Here is a 13,076-nt window from a genome sequence, read left to right on the forward strand (position 1 = left end):
CATTTTCTGCCTCAGATGCTTGAAAACAAATGGACGCTTTGAAATAAGATAAACATTACCTCGCACATGTGCATGCCATATAATGTTTAATCTTCCTAATAATGATTATTCTCTTGCGGTTATTTTCTGTTTCACTTTTAGTATTATTGTGACAAGTTGAGTTGTTGAACATTTTTAGAAAAACATTGTGGTCTGGTCATGGCTGTAGAGTTTTTAGTGTGATTTCCCTTTAGGTAGTAAAAAAAAAAAAAGGAACTAACAATTTATAGAATACATCAGTGATATAGTACATGATCACTTAAATTAATGAGACTTAAAGGAATAGTACACTCCAAACCAATGTTTATAAGATTGTTATATAGCCTCAGAAGTGCTCTTCAGTCATTCTACAATATCTGTTGAATAGATAGTATTAAGGGAAATATGCATGATCTACCTCAAATTAATGGAAAAGATCTGTTCAACCAATGTCTGAATTTGAGTGACAATATTATATCGCTACATTTAATTAACCTCTTGGATGTAAAGGCCTCTGAAGAGGGGACTAGCAAAGTTCTGGTACCTGTAATTTTTGCTTTTAAATCGATCTGTGGATGTCGTAGATCAAAATGACTACCATTCAGCAATAGCCCTAGTTCTCACAGAGTCTGGAGTATTGTCAAGTGCTAGTCGGATCAAGGAAACTCAGGTTTTCCGACTTGCTAACTTGTAGCTATACAACTGCTGCGTTCAACCAATTTAGCAAGTCGGAAATTTCTGAGTTTCATGTGTTGCCATGCCAGTCGGGGAACTATCTCTTTCACCTTTGTGACTCAGGCTGTGAAATCTGGCACCACTTTAATTTGGGATGTCCCGCCCACCATTTCATTCGCTCTTCCGACTGGCCATTATCTTCTGGCTGGACGCTACATCGCAGCCATTGACAAAGCACATGCCTGAAATCCTTAGATCCTAGCACAACATAAGATCGTGGTTTTGACACACTAGCACAGGGATGGGCAACTGGTGGCCCGTGGGTTCAGTTTCCAATAGATTTTTAATGTTAAATTTGGGAACTCAGTCCGGGTCTCAATTTACTGTTGAGAGTTAGAATAGTAAAATACACAGGCTGCAGTTTCTCTTGTCAGTCACTCAATTAGCCCATGTCAACGTTCTTATTTTCTTTTTTAGACTGGTAAGTTAGTCTAGCGGCCATCTATCAAAATTTCTAGTAATCATGGTCGAATTACCGACTGGGGGGCCCCATTGATTTTGTTAGTCACTCTCACTCAGATATAATTTAAAAATCTGTCACAATGCAAAATTAATATAATTGCATTACATTTTGTATAAAATTGCAAAATCTTCTCTACGCCCCATGGCAAAATGTGTAGAATTAACCCAAAAATCCCTGTCGGGGGCCTCTTCAAAAATGTTTTGCCCGTAAGGTGAGGGTGGGCACCCCCAATAAAGTTTCACTTATGGCCCCAAAAGGATCGGGCTAGCTCTGACGGCATGTGTGGGTATGCATACCCACGAGCCACTGCGGCCCCTCATGATCACTTCAGATTTTTTTTGTGGCCCCCGCCCCCATCAAAGGTGCCGATCCCTTTGTATTGTAAACTACTTCCTTTCTGTAAATGTGATTGTGCACTCAAATAATTGACTCCTGACAGTATGTAAATAGTTACATTGTATGTTCGTGTCGTCAGGTCGGCTAGTATTTGTAATGTGATCCTGCCTTGTGCGTTGTATATTGTGAAATAATAAAAAGTGCCGATCCCTGCTCTAGCAGATTCAGGGATTGATTTTAAGTCAAATCAAACATTATTTGTCACATGCGCCGTATACAACAGGTGTAGACTTTACCGTGAAATGCTTACTTACAAGCCCTTAACCAACAGTGCAGTTCAAAAAGAGTTAAAATATTTACCAAGTAGACTACAATAAGTAATAATAAAAAGTAACACAATAAGAATCACAATAACGAGGTTATATACAGGCGACACGGGTACCGAGTCAGTGTGCGGGGCTACACGTTAGTTGAGGTAATTTATACGTGTAGGTGGGGGTGAAGTGACTATGCATAGATCATAAACAGCGAGTAGCAGCAATGTACAAAAGGGAAGTGGGGTCAATGTAAATTTGTCCGGTGGCGATTTTATTAATTGTTCAGCAGTCTTATGGCTTGGGGGTAGAAGCTGTTGAGAAGCCTTTTGGTCCTAGACTTGGTGCTCCGGTACCGCTTGCCATGCGGTAGCAGAGAAAAGTCTATATGGGTGACTGGAGTCTGACAATTTTTAATGGCTTTCCTCTGACACCGCTTATTGTATAGGTCCTGGATGGCAAGGGAGCTTGGCCCCAGTGATGTATTGGGCCGTTCGCACTACCCTCTGTAGCGCCTTACGGTCAGATTCCGAGCAGTTGCCATACCAGGCGGTGATGCAACCGGTCAGGATGCTCTCGATGGTGCAGCTGTAGAATCTTTTGAGGATCTGGGGACCCATGCCAAATCTTTTCAGTCTCCTGAGGGGGAAAATGTGTTGTGGTGCCCTCTTCACGACTGTCTTGGTATGTTTGGACCATGATAGTTCGTTTGTAAATTGGACACCAAGGAGCTTAACTCTCGACCCGCTCCACTACATTCCCGTCGATGTTAATAGGGGCCTGTTCGGCCCACCTTTTCCTGTAGTCCATGATGAGCTCCTTTTGTCTTGCTCACATTGAGGGAGAGGTTGTTGTCCTGGCACCACAATGCCAGTTCTCTGACCTTCTCCCTATAGGCAGTCTCATCGTTGTCGGTGATCAGGCTACCACTGTTGTGTCGTCAGCAAACTTAATGATGGTGTTGGAGTCGTGCTTGGCCACGCAGTCGTGGGTGAATAGGGAATACAGGAGCGACTAAGTACACACCCCTGAGGGGCCCCAGTGTGAAGGATCAGTGTGGCTGACGTCGGTAAGTCACATCCATTGTTGCCTACTCTTACCACCTGGGGGCGGCCCGTCAGTAATTCCAGGATCCAGTTGCAGAGGGAGGTGTTTAGTCCCAGAGTTCTTAGCTTAGTGATGAGCTTCGTGGGCACTATAGTGTTGAACGCTGAGCTGTAGACAATGAACAGCATTCTCACATAGGTGTTATTTTTGTCCAGGTGAGAAAGGGCAGTGTGGATCTGTTGGGCTGGTATGCGAATTGGAGTGGGTCTAGGGTGTTCGGGAGGATGCTGTTGTGAACCATGACCACCCTTTCAAAGCACTTCATGGCTACCGACGTGAGTGCCATGGGACGGTAATAATTTAGGCAGGGTACCTTCGCTTCCTTGGGCACAGGGACTATGGTGGTCTGCTTGAAACATGTTGGTATTACAGACTCTGTCAGGGAGAGGTTGAAAATGTCAGTGAAGACACTTGACAGTTTGTCCGCGCATGCTTTGAGTGCACGTCCTGGTAATCCATCTGGCCTAGCGGCTTTGTGACTGTTGACATGTTTGAAGGTTTTGTTCACATCGGCTACCGAGAGCGTTATCACAGTCCTCCAGAACAGCTGGCGCTCTCGAGTGTGCTTCAGTGTTGCTTGCCTCGAAGCGAGCATAAAAGGCATTTAGCTCGTCTCATAGGCTCGCGTCACTGGGCAGCTCACGTCTCAGTTTCCCTTTGTAGTCTGTAATAGTTTAAACCCTGCTACATCCGACGAGCGTCGGAGCCGGTGTAGTAGGATTCAATCTTAATCCTGTATTGACGCTTTGTTTGTTTGATGGTTCGTCTGAGGGCATAGCGGTATGTCTTATAAGCGTCCGGATTAGTCTCCTGCTCCTTGCAAGATGCAGCTCTAGCCTTTAGCTCGATGCAGATGTTGCCTGCAATCCATGGCTTCTGGTTGGGATATCTACGTACAGTCACTGTGGGAACGACGTCGTCGATGCACTTATTGATGAAGCCGATGACTGAGGTGGTGTATTCCTCAATGCCATTGGATGAATCGCGGAACATATTCCAGTCTGTGCTAGCAAAACAGTCCTGTAGTGTAGCATCCGCGTCATCTGACCACTTCCATATTGAGCGAGTCACTGGTACTTCCTACTTTAGTTTTTGCTTGTATGCAGAAGGATATAATTATGCTCCGATTTGCCAAATGGAGGGCGGGGGAGAGCTTTGAATGCATCTGTGTGTGCAGTAAAGGTCTAGGAGATTTCTCTCTCTGGTTGCACATGTGACATGCTGGTGTAAATTTGGTAGAACAGATTTAAGTTTGCCTGCATTAAAGTCGCCGGCCACTAGGAGCGCCGCTTCTGGGTGAGCATTTCCCTTTGCATATGGCCTTATAGAGTTGGTTGAGAGTGCCAGCTTCGTTCTGTGGTGGCAAATAGATGGCTACGAATGAAATAGAGGAGAACTCTCTTTGTAGATAGTGTGGTCTACAGCTTGTCATAAGGTACTCTACCTCAGGTGAGCACTATCTAGAGACTTCTTTAATATTAGACATCGCGCACCAGCTGTTATTGACAAAGACACACACCCCCACCCATCGTCTTACCAGAGGTTGCGTCTGTTCTGCGGGTGCATGGAAAATCCCACTAGCTCTATATTGTCCGTATCAACGTTCAGCAACGTCTCGGTGAAACATAAGATGTTTTTGATGTCCCATTGGTAGAGTAATCTTAATCGTAGGTCGTCAATTTTATTTTCCAATGATTGCACGTTAGCAAGAAGAACGGATGGCAGTGGGAGTTTACTCGCTCGCCTACGGATCCTCAGAAGGCTGCCTGATCTGCTGCCCCTTTTCCTGTATCTTTTCTGCACGCAAAAGGCATGGATCTGGGGCTGTTCCAGTGAAAGCAGGATATCCTTCTCGTCGGACTCGTTAAAGGAAAAAGTTTTTTCCAGTCTGCGGTGAGTAATCGCAGTTCTGATGTCCAGAAGTTATTTTCAGTCATAAGAGACGGTAGCATCAACATTATGTACACAATAAGTACAAAAATAAGTTACGCAAAAAAAACTAAACAAAATTGCGTAATTGGTTGGGAGAATGTAAAACGTCAGCCTTGTTCTTCGGCGCCATCTCATTTTATAGCCTACTTTATCAAAGTAATTTAAAACAATGAATAGATGTTTTTTTTTTACAAAAATCCCTTTGTCATACATGGACAAGATTTAATGAGATTAAAGGCCAGTTCGTAAAGATTTCAGGAAGCCAAGCTAGAGCCCTGTCCGATGTTCATGAGTGGGGGCTGAAGCTTGATCAAGAGAGACTTTTAGAAAATATGCTAATTCTCTAATTCTCTAACAAAAGCATTTTACACTTTTAAGGAAAGTGAAATCTTAGTAATTTTATCATTTGATTGTACTATATTTAGAAAGCATATTTTAAATTCTTATTCATACCGTTTTGTTGAATAGGAAATAAAGTATGTCATATTAAAAAATATATTTTTATCATAATGTACTTCAGCTTGTGTCCTCAAGTAACTACACCTCAGCAATGTATAACTATTTTTACCAGAAAGGTGAGATTTTTGTCTTTCTTGGCGCATGCAGCATTACTAGTTATAGTTTATGGCCCTCGTGATAAATAATAACTTTTGGGATTACAACTTAGTTATATCTAGAAAAGGCTCTTGTCACATGTAATTTACAATAACGCTGGTTTCAACAGAGATCTCTTCACAAGGACATTAGACGTTTCCTGTGTGGTGTGGGGTGGGGATGCGATTTAGTGATATCTGTTCGTCGACAAAGCAAGACATGGTCACAATGGCAGGTAAGTCATTTAGTTCATTCCTATAACATGACACATACTTTTTCAGTTTATATTTGAACGTACATTTAGTTTTTCTACAACACATTGGTTGTTATTCACACAGGCTCATTATGATTCAAAAACAGCTCTCATTTGTCCTGACATTTATTCAATGAGTTTTATAAATTAATGAATCCTATGGAATCAATGCTCTATTACATTAAGTTAAGCATGCATTTCAAAGACTTTTGGATATCACTGCAAGTCATGCACTGGAAAAAATATAATCATTTATAATGAAATGTAATGTATAATGTAGTAAGAAAGAAAAGGATCTTACTGATTCCCATCAAGTATTACCATAAGGGGTATTGCTGTAATACCTTTTGAGGAAACCAAACTGTGCAGACACTATACCAATGCATTTTGCCAAAAGAGAAAATAAATTGTCCATTTAGCTCTTACTATTTTTCTATACTATCCATTTTTATTCAAGAAAGTGTAACCGTTTACCAACAAAACAAGTCTGATCTTCTTTTCAGACCCAAATACCTCATACCTTTTGATTGTGGAGGACTTTGGTGAATTCTTCAACTACGGTGAATTCTTCAACTACACTGACTTCAACACAACTTATGTGCTTGACGAAAACACCCTAACCTGCGATTCTTCCCCCATTTCCTCTGGTGTGACAGTCGTCTTATGTGCCTTATACATCCTCATCTTGCTCTTGGCCATTCCTGGGAACCTGGTGGTGGGGCTGGTGATAGCCTCCAGCAAGCACCCACTGTCTCCCTCTGACTTATACCTCCTCCACCTGGCTGTTGCCGACTTCCTGTTGGCTCTCACCCTCCCTTTCTGGGCCGCTTCTGTCACCGTGGGCTGGGTGTTTGGTGACGCCATGTGCAAACTAGTCAGTGTCTTCCAAGAGGTCAGCTTCTATGCCAGCATCCTGTTTTTGACCTGTATCAGCGTGGACCGTTACCTGGTGATCGTGCGAGCCATGGAGGCGTCCAAGGCTGCTCGTCGCCGAGAGGTCAGCTGGGGCACCTGTGCCGCTGTCTGGCTCGTGGGCGGCCTGCTGTCCCTGCCCGGTCTCTTCAACCACGTCTTCCTCGTACGCAGCACAGAGCAGATGACATGCACCGAGGGTTACGACCCAGGCAGCGCTGAGGCATTGCGGCTGGTCATACGGGTTCTCGGGCACATGTTAGGGTTTCTACTCCCTTTGACCGTAATGGTGGTGTGCTATGGTGTGATTGTGGCTCGACTCCTGCGGACCCGGGGCGGTTTCCAGAGGAACAGGGCCATGAGGGTGATTGTTGCGCTGGTTTTGGCCTTTCTGCTGTGCTGGATGCCCTACCACCTGGTGGTGATGGCGGACACCCTATTCCGGGCAAAAGTGGTGAGGTACGGGTGCCGAGAGAGGAGTGCTGTGGACACCGCCATGTTCGCCACCCAGAGTCTGGGCCTGCTGCACAGCTGCGTCAACCCGGTTCTGTATGCCTTTGTCGGGGAGAAGTTTAGGAGGAGGCTGCTCCAGATGCTCCAGAAAGCGGGTGTGATGGAGCAGCGAGCGTCGTTGACCAGGGCCAGCAGATACTTCTCTCAGACCTCGGAGGCCACCTCCACATTCATGTGATCTTAAAATGTGTGTTTTACCCCTGATTTATAAGAAGAATCAATGAGTCATGATGAGGACTCCGGTGCTATGCTGTGGGTGTGCAGGAATACGCCCACATAAATATCAACAAACTGGAATTTTAAAACTGCCTTACTTGAGACCACATTTGTCTTTACATGTGTTATTGTATTAACTCAATGCATCGAATGTTTGCGAAAAGGAAGTGTAACGCCCCTGGCGGGTATTGAACGTATGTCTCCCAGCATGTAGGCAAACCTGCTAACCACTGCTCCAATAAATCTGTACCATTTTGGGGGATATAGTAACAGGCCTACGTAGGCAAGGTCCATGACATTATTTTCTATTCATAAACATTGTTTAGGGACAATTCTGAAAATAATAAGTATGTCAAAAATATTGACATAACAAACTTGGCGATGCCATACATATGCATGTTTTCCGTTCTAAATCAGACCTTTCATAAAACTGCGTGTGTGAATTCACCTTTTTTTGTTGACAATAGCGCCCTTTTTTTGCTGTATAATATGGAACTATTGAAATTAGTTTCTAAAAGAAAGAGCAGTGGCACATTTTGATGACACTCCTGTAGAGGTGTGGGCAAAATGTTTTAATATTTTAGTGACTTTTTTTCAAACTAAATATACATGCTATCAAATATAGCAGGTGCCAAACACTTGATTGATTGTACATTAGAAACATCTTAAGTGAAATTCTACAGCCCACACTTCTACAGTATGCAAAATACAAAATGTTCATCATTTTGTTAATCAATAGATGTTTCTATCTCCTGCCTTGGTTTAGTCTCTGATATTAAAGAGGCTATTACCTTGTGCTCCTATTGCACAGCAATACTGTAGCCAATACCCATACTGTCAAATATTTAACATAAGCTACCAGTCTATTTACTGTGTTGGCAGAATGCTTTAATCTTTTGCATTAACTTATGCTGTATTTGGCAAAGTACTGAATGTTTCTGAAAAAGAAAATGTCAAATTGTTGTGGACCTGTCAATATAATGTTTTAATTTAATGTTTTGTAATGACTTTCCCCCAAACCTAATATGCTGGACTGTCAGCAAATTGTCTAGGCTACTCAAAAACAAATAATTGAATTATTCAAAAAATTAAACACAGATTTTTGCTCTTCTCACTAACTGCAAATGGCTGCAACTTATGTTTAAGTATGTTGTGACACATGTATGGTCATATTTTTGCCGTTTTTATTTCATTTTGTTATTTTATGGGGCCATGCCTTGTCAATTTTTAGGCCGTCTAGGTATTTGCATTTAAATTAATGTGTATGAGTGCTGTGACATCAAATGGGCGCGTTAGTGAGGTCTTGGAGGTTTCTTCTTCAATCTTGTAGAATGCCTACTACTGAACACCACTAACGTTTCTCCATCAATCTATCTTGTTAATTCAGGTATGTAATGTGCAATATGTTGCGGTAACATGGTTATTTACATAGTCCATGAGTTTAGTGACGTTTAAAGGAGGGAATATTAATCGAGTGAAAAACTTGTTGGTATGTTCCCCATTGTAAGTAATGAAGGTTGGCTAGGTTGCTAATGGTTTACATGGAAGGGATTAGATGGCACCCAAACTTTTTTTGTACTTTTTTTCAACAGTGTTTTAGCTCTTGTTTTATTTTCTAGGAACGAAGGCAGTTTAGTTCAAGGAATATATGCGATGTGACGTTAAAATGTGTTAAACTGTTGATATCTGTAAAAAGAAAAAAAATTAGCTTTATGCTAACCAAATGTACATTTGAAGTCGGAAGTTTACATCCAATTTTTCAACCACTCCACAAATGTCTTGTTAACACACTATAGTTTTGGAAAGTCGGTTAGGACATCTACTTTGTGCATAGATCTTATGGATCCCTTCGCGCGCCAATCCCTTTAGCGGGATCGATTTGACAACACCCAGTGAAATTGCAGCGCGCCAAATTCAAAAACCAAAATACTCATAAGAATTCATAAAAGATACTAAAGATTAACTTCTTGTTAAACCAGTTGCAGTGTCAGATTTCAAAAAGGCTTTACGGCGAAAGCAGACCATGCGTTTATCTGAGGACAGCGCCCAGCATACCAACACATGAAAATCAGATTTCAACCAGGCAGGTGCAACATAAAAGTCAGAAATAACGATATAATTCATGCCTTACCTTTGAAGATCTTCTTCTGTTGGCACTCCAAAATGTCCCATAAACATCACAAATGGTCCTTTTTGTTCGATTAAATTGCTTCTTTATATCCCCAAAATGTCCATTTATTTGGCGCGTTTGATTCAGAAAAACACCGGTTCCAACTCGCCCAACATGCCTACAAAGTATCTAATAAGTTACCTGTAAACTTTGTCCAAAAATTTCAAACAACTTTCCTAATCCAACTTTAGGAATTTTAAAACGTAAATAATCAATAAAATTTAAGACGGAATATACTGTGTTCAATAGCGGATAAAATGAGTTCCAGGTCGTGCGCACCAAACGAAAGTACACTTGGCTTGACACTCAAAGGAAATGGCTACTTCTTAATTTCCCAAAGGAAAAACATCAACCAATTTCTAAAGACTGTTGACATCTAGTGGAAGCCATAGGAACTGCAAGCATATTTCTATTAAAAAGGGATTGCAATAGAAACCTAATGGAAAACAGATTGAGCTCCAATTTCTTTTTCTCTGGATGGATTGTGCTCGGGGTTTCACCTCCCAAATCAGTTCTGTTATACTCACAGACATTATTCAAACAGTTTTAGAAACTTCAGTGTTTTCTATCCAAATCTACTAATAATATGCATATCCTAGCTTCTGGGCCTGAGTAGCAGGCAGTTTACTTTGGGAATGCTTTTCAACCGGACGTGAAAATACTGCCCCCCTAGCCCAAAGAGGCTTTAGGACATCTACTTTGTGCATGACACAAGTAATTTTTCCAACAATTGTTTACAGACAGATTATTTCACTTAGAATTCACTGTATCACAATTCTAATGGGTCAGAAGTTTACATACACTAAGTTGACTGTGCCTTTAAACATCTTGAAAAATTCCAGAAAATGATGTCATGGCTTTAGAAGCTTCTGATGGGCTAATTGACATAATTTGAGTCAATTGGAGGTGTACTTGTGGATGTATTTCAAGGCCTACCTTCAAACTCAGTGCCTCTTTGCTTGACATCATGGGAAAATCAAAAGAAATCAGCCGAGATTTCAGAAAAATTATTGTAGACCTCCACAAGTCTGGTTCATCCTTGGGAGCAATTTCCAAATGCCTGAAGGTACCACGTTCTCCTGTACAAACAATAGTACGCAAGTATAAACACCATGGGACCACGCAGCCATCATACCGCTCAGGAAGGAGATGCGTTCTGTCTCCTAGAGATGAACGTACTTTGGTGCGAAAAGTGCAAATCAATCCCAGAACCACAGCAAAGGACCTTGTGAAGATGCTGAAGGAACAGGTACAAAAGTATCTATATCCACAGTAAAAATGAGTCCTATATCGACAACCTGAAAGGCTGTTCAGCAAGGAAGAAGCCACTGCTCCAAAACCACCATAAAAAAGCCAGACTACAGTTTGCAACTGCACATGGGGACAAAGATCGTACTTTTTGGAGAAATGTCCTCTGGTCTGATGAAACAAAAATAGAACTATTTGGCCATTATGACCATCGTTATGTTTGGAGGAAAAAGGGGGATGCTTGCAAGCCGAAGAACACCATCCGAACCATGGAGCACAGGGGTGGCAGCATCATGTTGTGGGGGTGCTTTGCTGCAGGAGGGACTGGTGCACTTCACAAAATAGATGGCATCACGAGGAATTAAAATGATTTGGATATTTTGAAGCAACATCTCAAGACATCAGTCAGGAAGTTAAAGCTTGGTTGCAAATGGGTCTTCCAAATGGACAATAACCCCAAGCATACTTCCAAAGTTGTGGCAAAATGGCTTAAGGACAACAAAGTCAAGGTATTGGAGTGGCCATCAAAAAGCCCTGACCTCAATCCTATAGAACATTTGTGGGGAGAACTAAAAAATCGTGTGCGAGCAAGGAGGCCTACAAACCTGACTCGGTTACACCAGCTCTGTCAGGAGGAATGGGCCAAAATTCACCCAATTTATTGTTGGAAGGCTACCCAAAACATTTGACCCAAGTTAAACAATTTAAACGCAATGATAGCATTGCAATTGCAACTAATGCAATGCTATACTAATTTAGTGTATGTAAACTTCTGACCCACTGGGAATGTGATGAAAGAAATAAAAGCTGAAATGAATCACTTTCTACTATTATTCTGACATTTCACATTCTTAAAATAAAGTGGTGATCCTAACTGACCTAAAACAGGGAATTTTTACTAGGATTAAATGTCAGGAATTGTGAAACTGAGTTTAAATGTATTTGGCTAAAGGTGTATGTAAACTTCCGACTTCAACTGTAGCTTTGCTAAGCGCTAGCGTGTTTCAGCTATTGTTGGCTTGTTTAGCACAGGCGTCCAGTCATTTGTAGCTTTTGAAAATTGACAAGTTTCTTTTGATGTTATGGTACAATTTCATGGTTTTACATGCCAAATAGATTTTGTTGCTACATGCTAAATACTAGGCTCAGATTATATGCATTATTGATTTGACCATTAGTGAAAGGTAATGTGTTTGAATGTATAGATGTATGGCGATAGTTTTTTGAACTTGTGACTTTTTTTATTTTATTATACTGGATTATGGAATTTAATGACTTAATACTACAATGCAATTGGAATTGATTTTGACAAAGATTAACAAAAGATAACAATATTTGTATAAATCGTGTAGAATGCCTATTACTGTGCTTCTACACCTGCATTGCTTGCTGTTTGGGGTTTTAGGCTGGGTTTCTGTACAGCACTGAGATTTTTTTTTATTTTATTTAACCTTTATTTAACCAGGTAGGCAAATTGAGAACACGTTCTCATTTACAATTGCGACCTGGCCAAGATAAAGCAAAGCAGTTCGACACATACAACAACACATAGTTACACATGGAGTAAAACAAACATATAGTCAATAATACAGTGAAAAAAATAAATAAGTCTATATACAATGTGAGCAAGTGAGGTGAGATAAGGGAGGTGAAGGCAAACAAATATATGTATAAATAAATAAAAATATAAAAGGCCATGGAGGCGAAGTGAGTACAACACAGCAAGTAAAAAAATAAATAAAAAATAAATAAAAAAAATAAAAATAAAACAATGGAATGGTTGGTTTGCAGTGGAAGAAAGTGCAAAGTAGAGACAGAAATAATGGGGTGCAAAGGAGCAAAATAAATTAATAAATAAATACAGTAGGTAAAGAGGTAGTTGTTTGGGCTAAATTGTAGATGGGTTATGTACAGGTGCAGTAATCTATGAGCTGCTCTGACAGCTGGTGCTTAAAGCTAGTGAGGGAGATAGGTGTTTCCAGTTTCAGAGATTTTTGTAGTTCGTTCCAGTCATTGGCAGCAGAGAACTGGAAGGAGAGGCGTCCAAAGGAAGAATTGGTTTTGGGGGTGACTAGAGAGATATACCTGCTGGAGCGCGTGCTACAGGTAGGTGCTGCTATGGTGACCAGCGAGCTGAGATAAGGGGGGACTTTACCTAGCAGGGTCTTGTAGATGACCTGGAACCAGTGGGTTTGGCGACGAGTATGAAGCGAGGGCCAGCCAACGAGAGTGTACAGGTCGCAGTGGTGGGTAGTATATGGGGCT

At 41.4% G+C, this 13,076-nt stretch overlaps 1 protein-coding gene across 1 annotated transcript; it reads left to right on the plus strand.

Annotated features, from left to right (window-relative positions):
• The first annotated feature begins 5,539 nt into the window (after window positions 1–5,539).
• Window positions 5,540–8,508, plus strand: LOC139538284 (C-X-C chemokine receptor type 2-like). The gene is made up of 2 exons (XM_071340131.1): window positions 5,540–5,734; window positions 6,256–8,508. The coding sequence occupies exons 1-2, from the start codon at window positions 5,680–5,682 to the stop codon at window positions 7,353–7,355; spliced, it is 1,155 nt and encodes a 384-aa protein (XP_071196232.1). The 5' UTR covers window positions 5,540–5,679; the 3' UTR covers window positions 7,356–8,508.
• The last annotated feature ends 4,568 nt before the right edge of the window (window positions 8,509–13,076 follow it).

Source organism: Salvelinus alpinus, chromosome 14 (genome assembly GCF_045679555.1).
Source record: "Salvelinus alpinus chromosome 14, SLU_Salpinus.1, whole genome shotgun sequence".
Classification (NCBI taxonomy): Eukaryota; Metazoa; Chordata; class Actinopteri; order Salmoniformes; family Salmonidae; genus Salvelinus; species Salvelinus alpinus.

Coding starts and splice junctions, on each gene's coding strand:
- LOC139538284 (XM_071340131.1), top strand. CDS start 5,680: ATGCGATTTAGTGATATCTGTTCGTCGACAAAGCAAGACATGGTCACA. Junction 5,735..6,255: donor AGACATGGTCACAATGGCAG/GTAAGTCATTTA, acceptor TCTTCTTTTCAG/ACCCAAATACCTCATACCTT.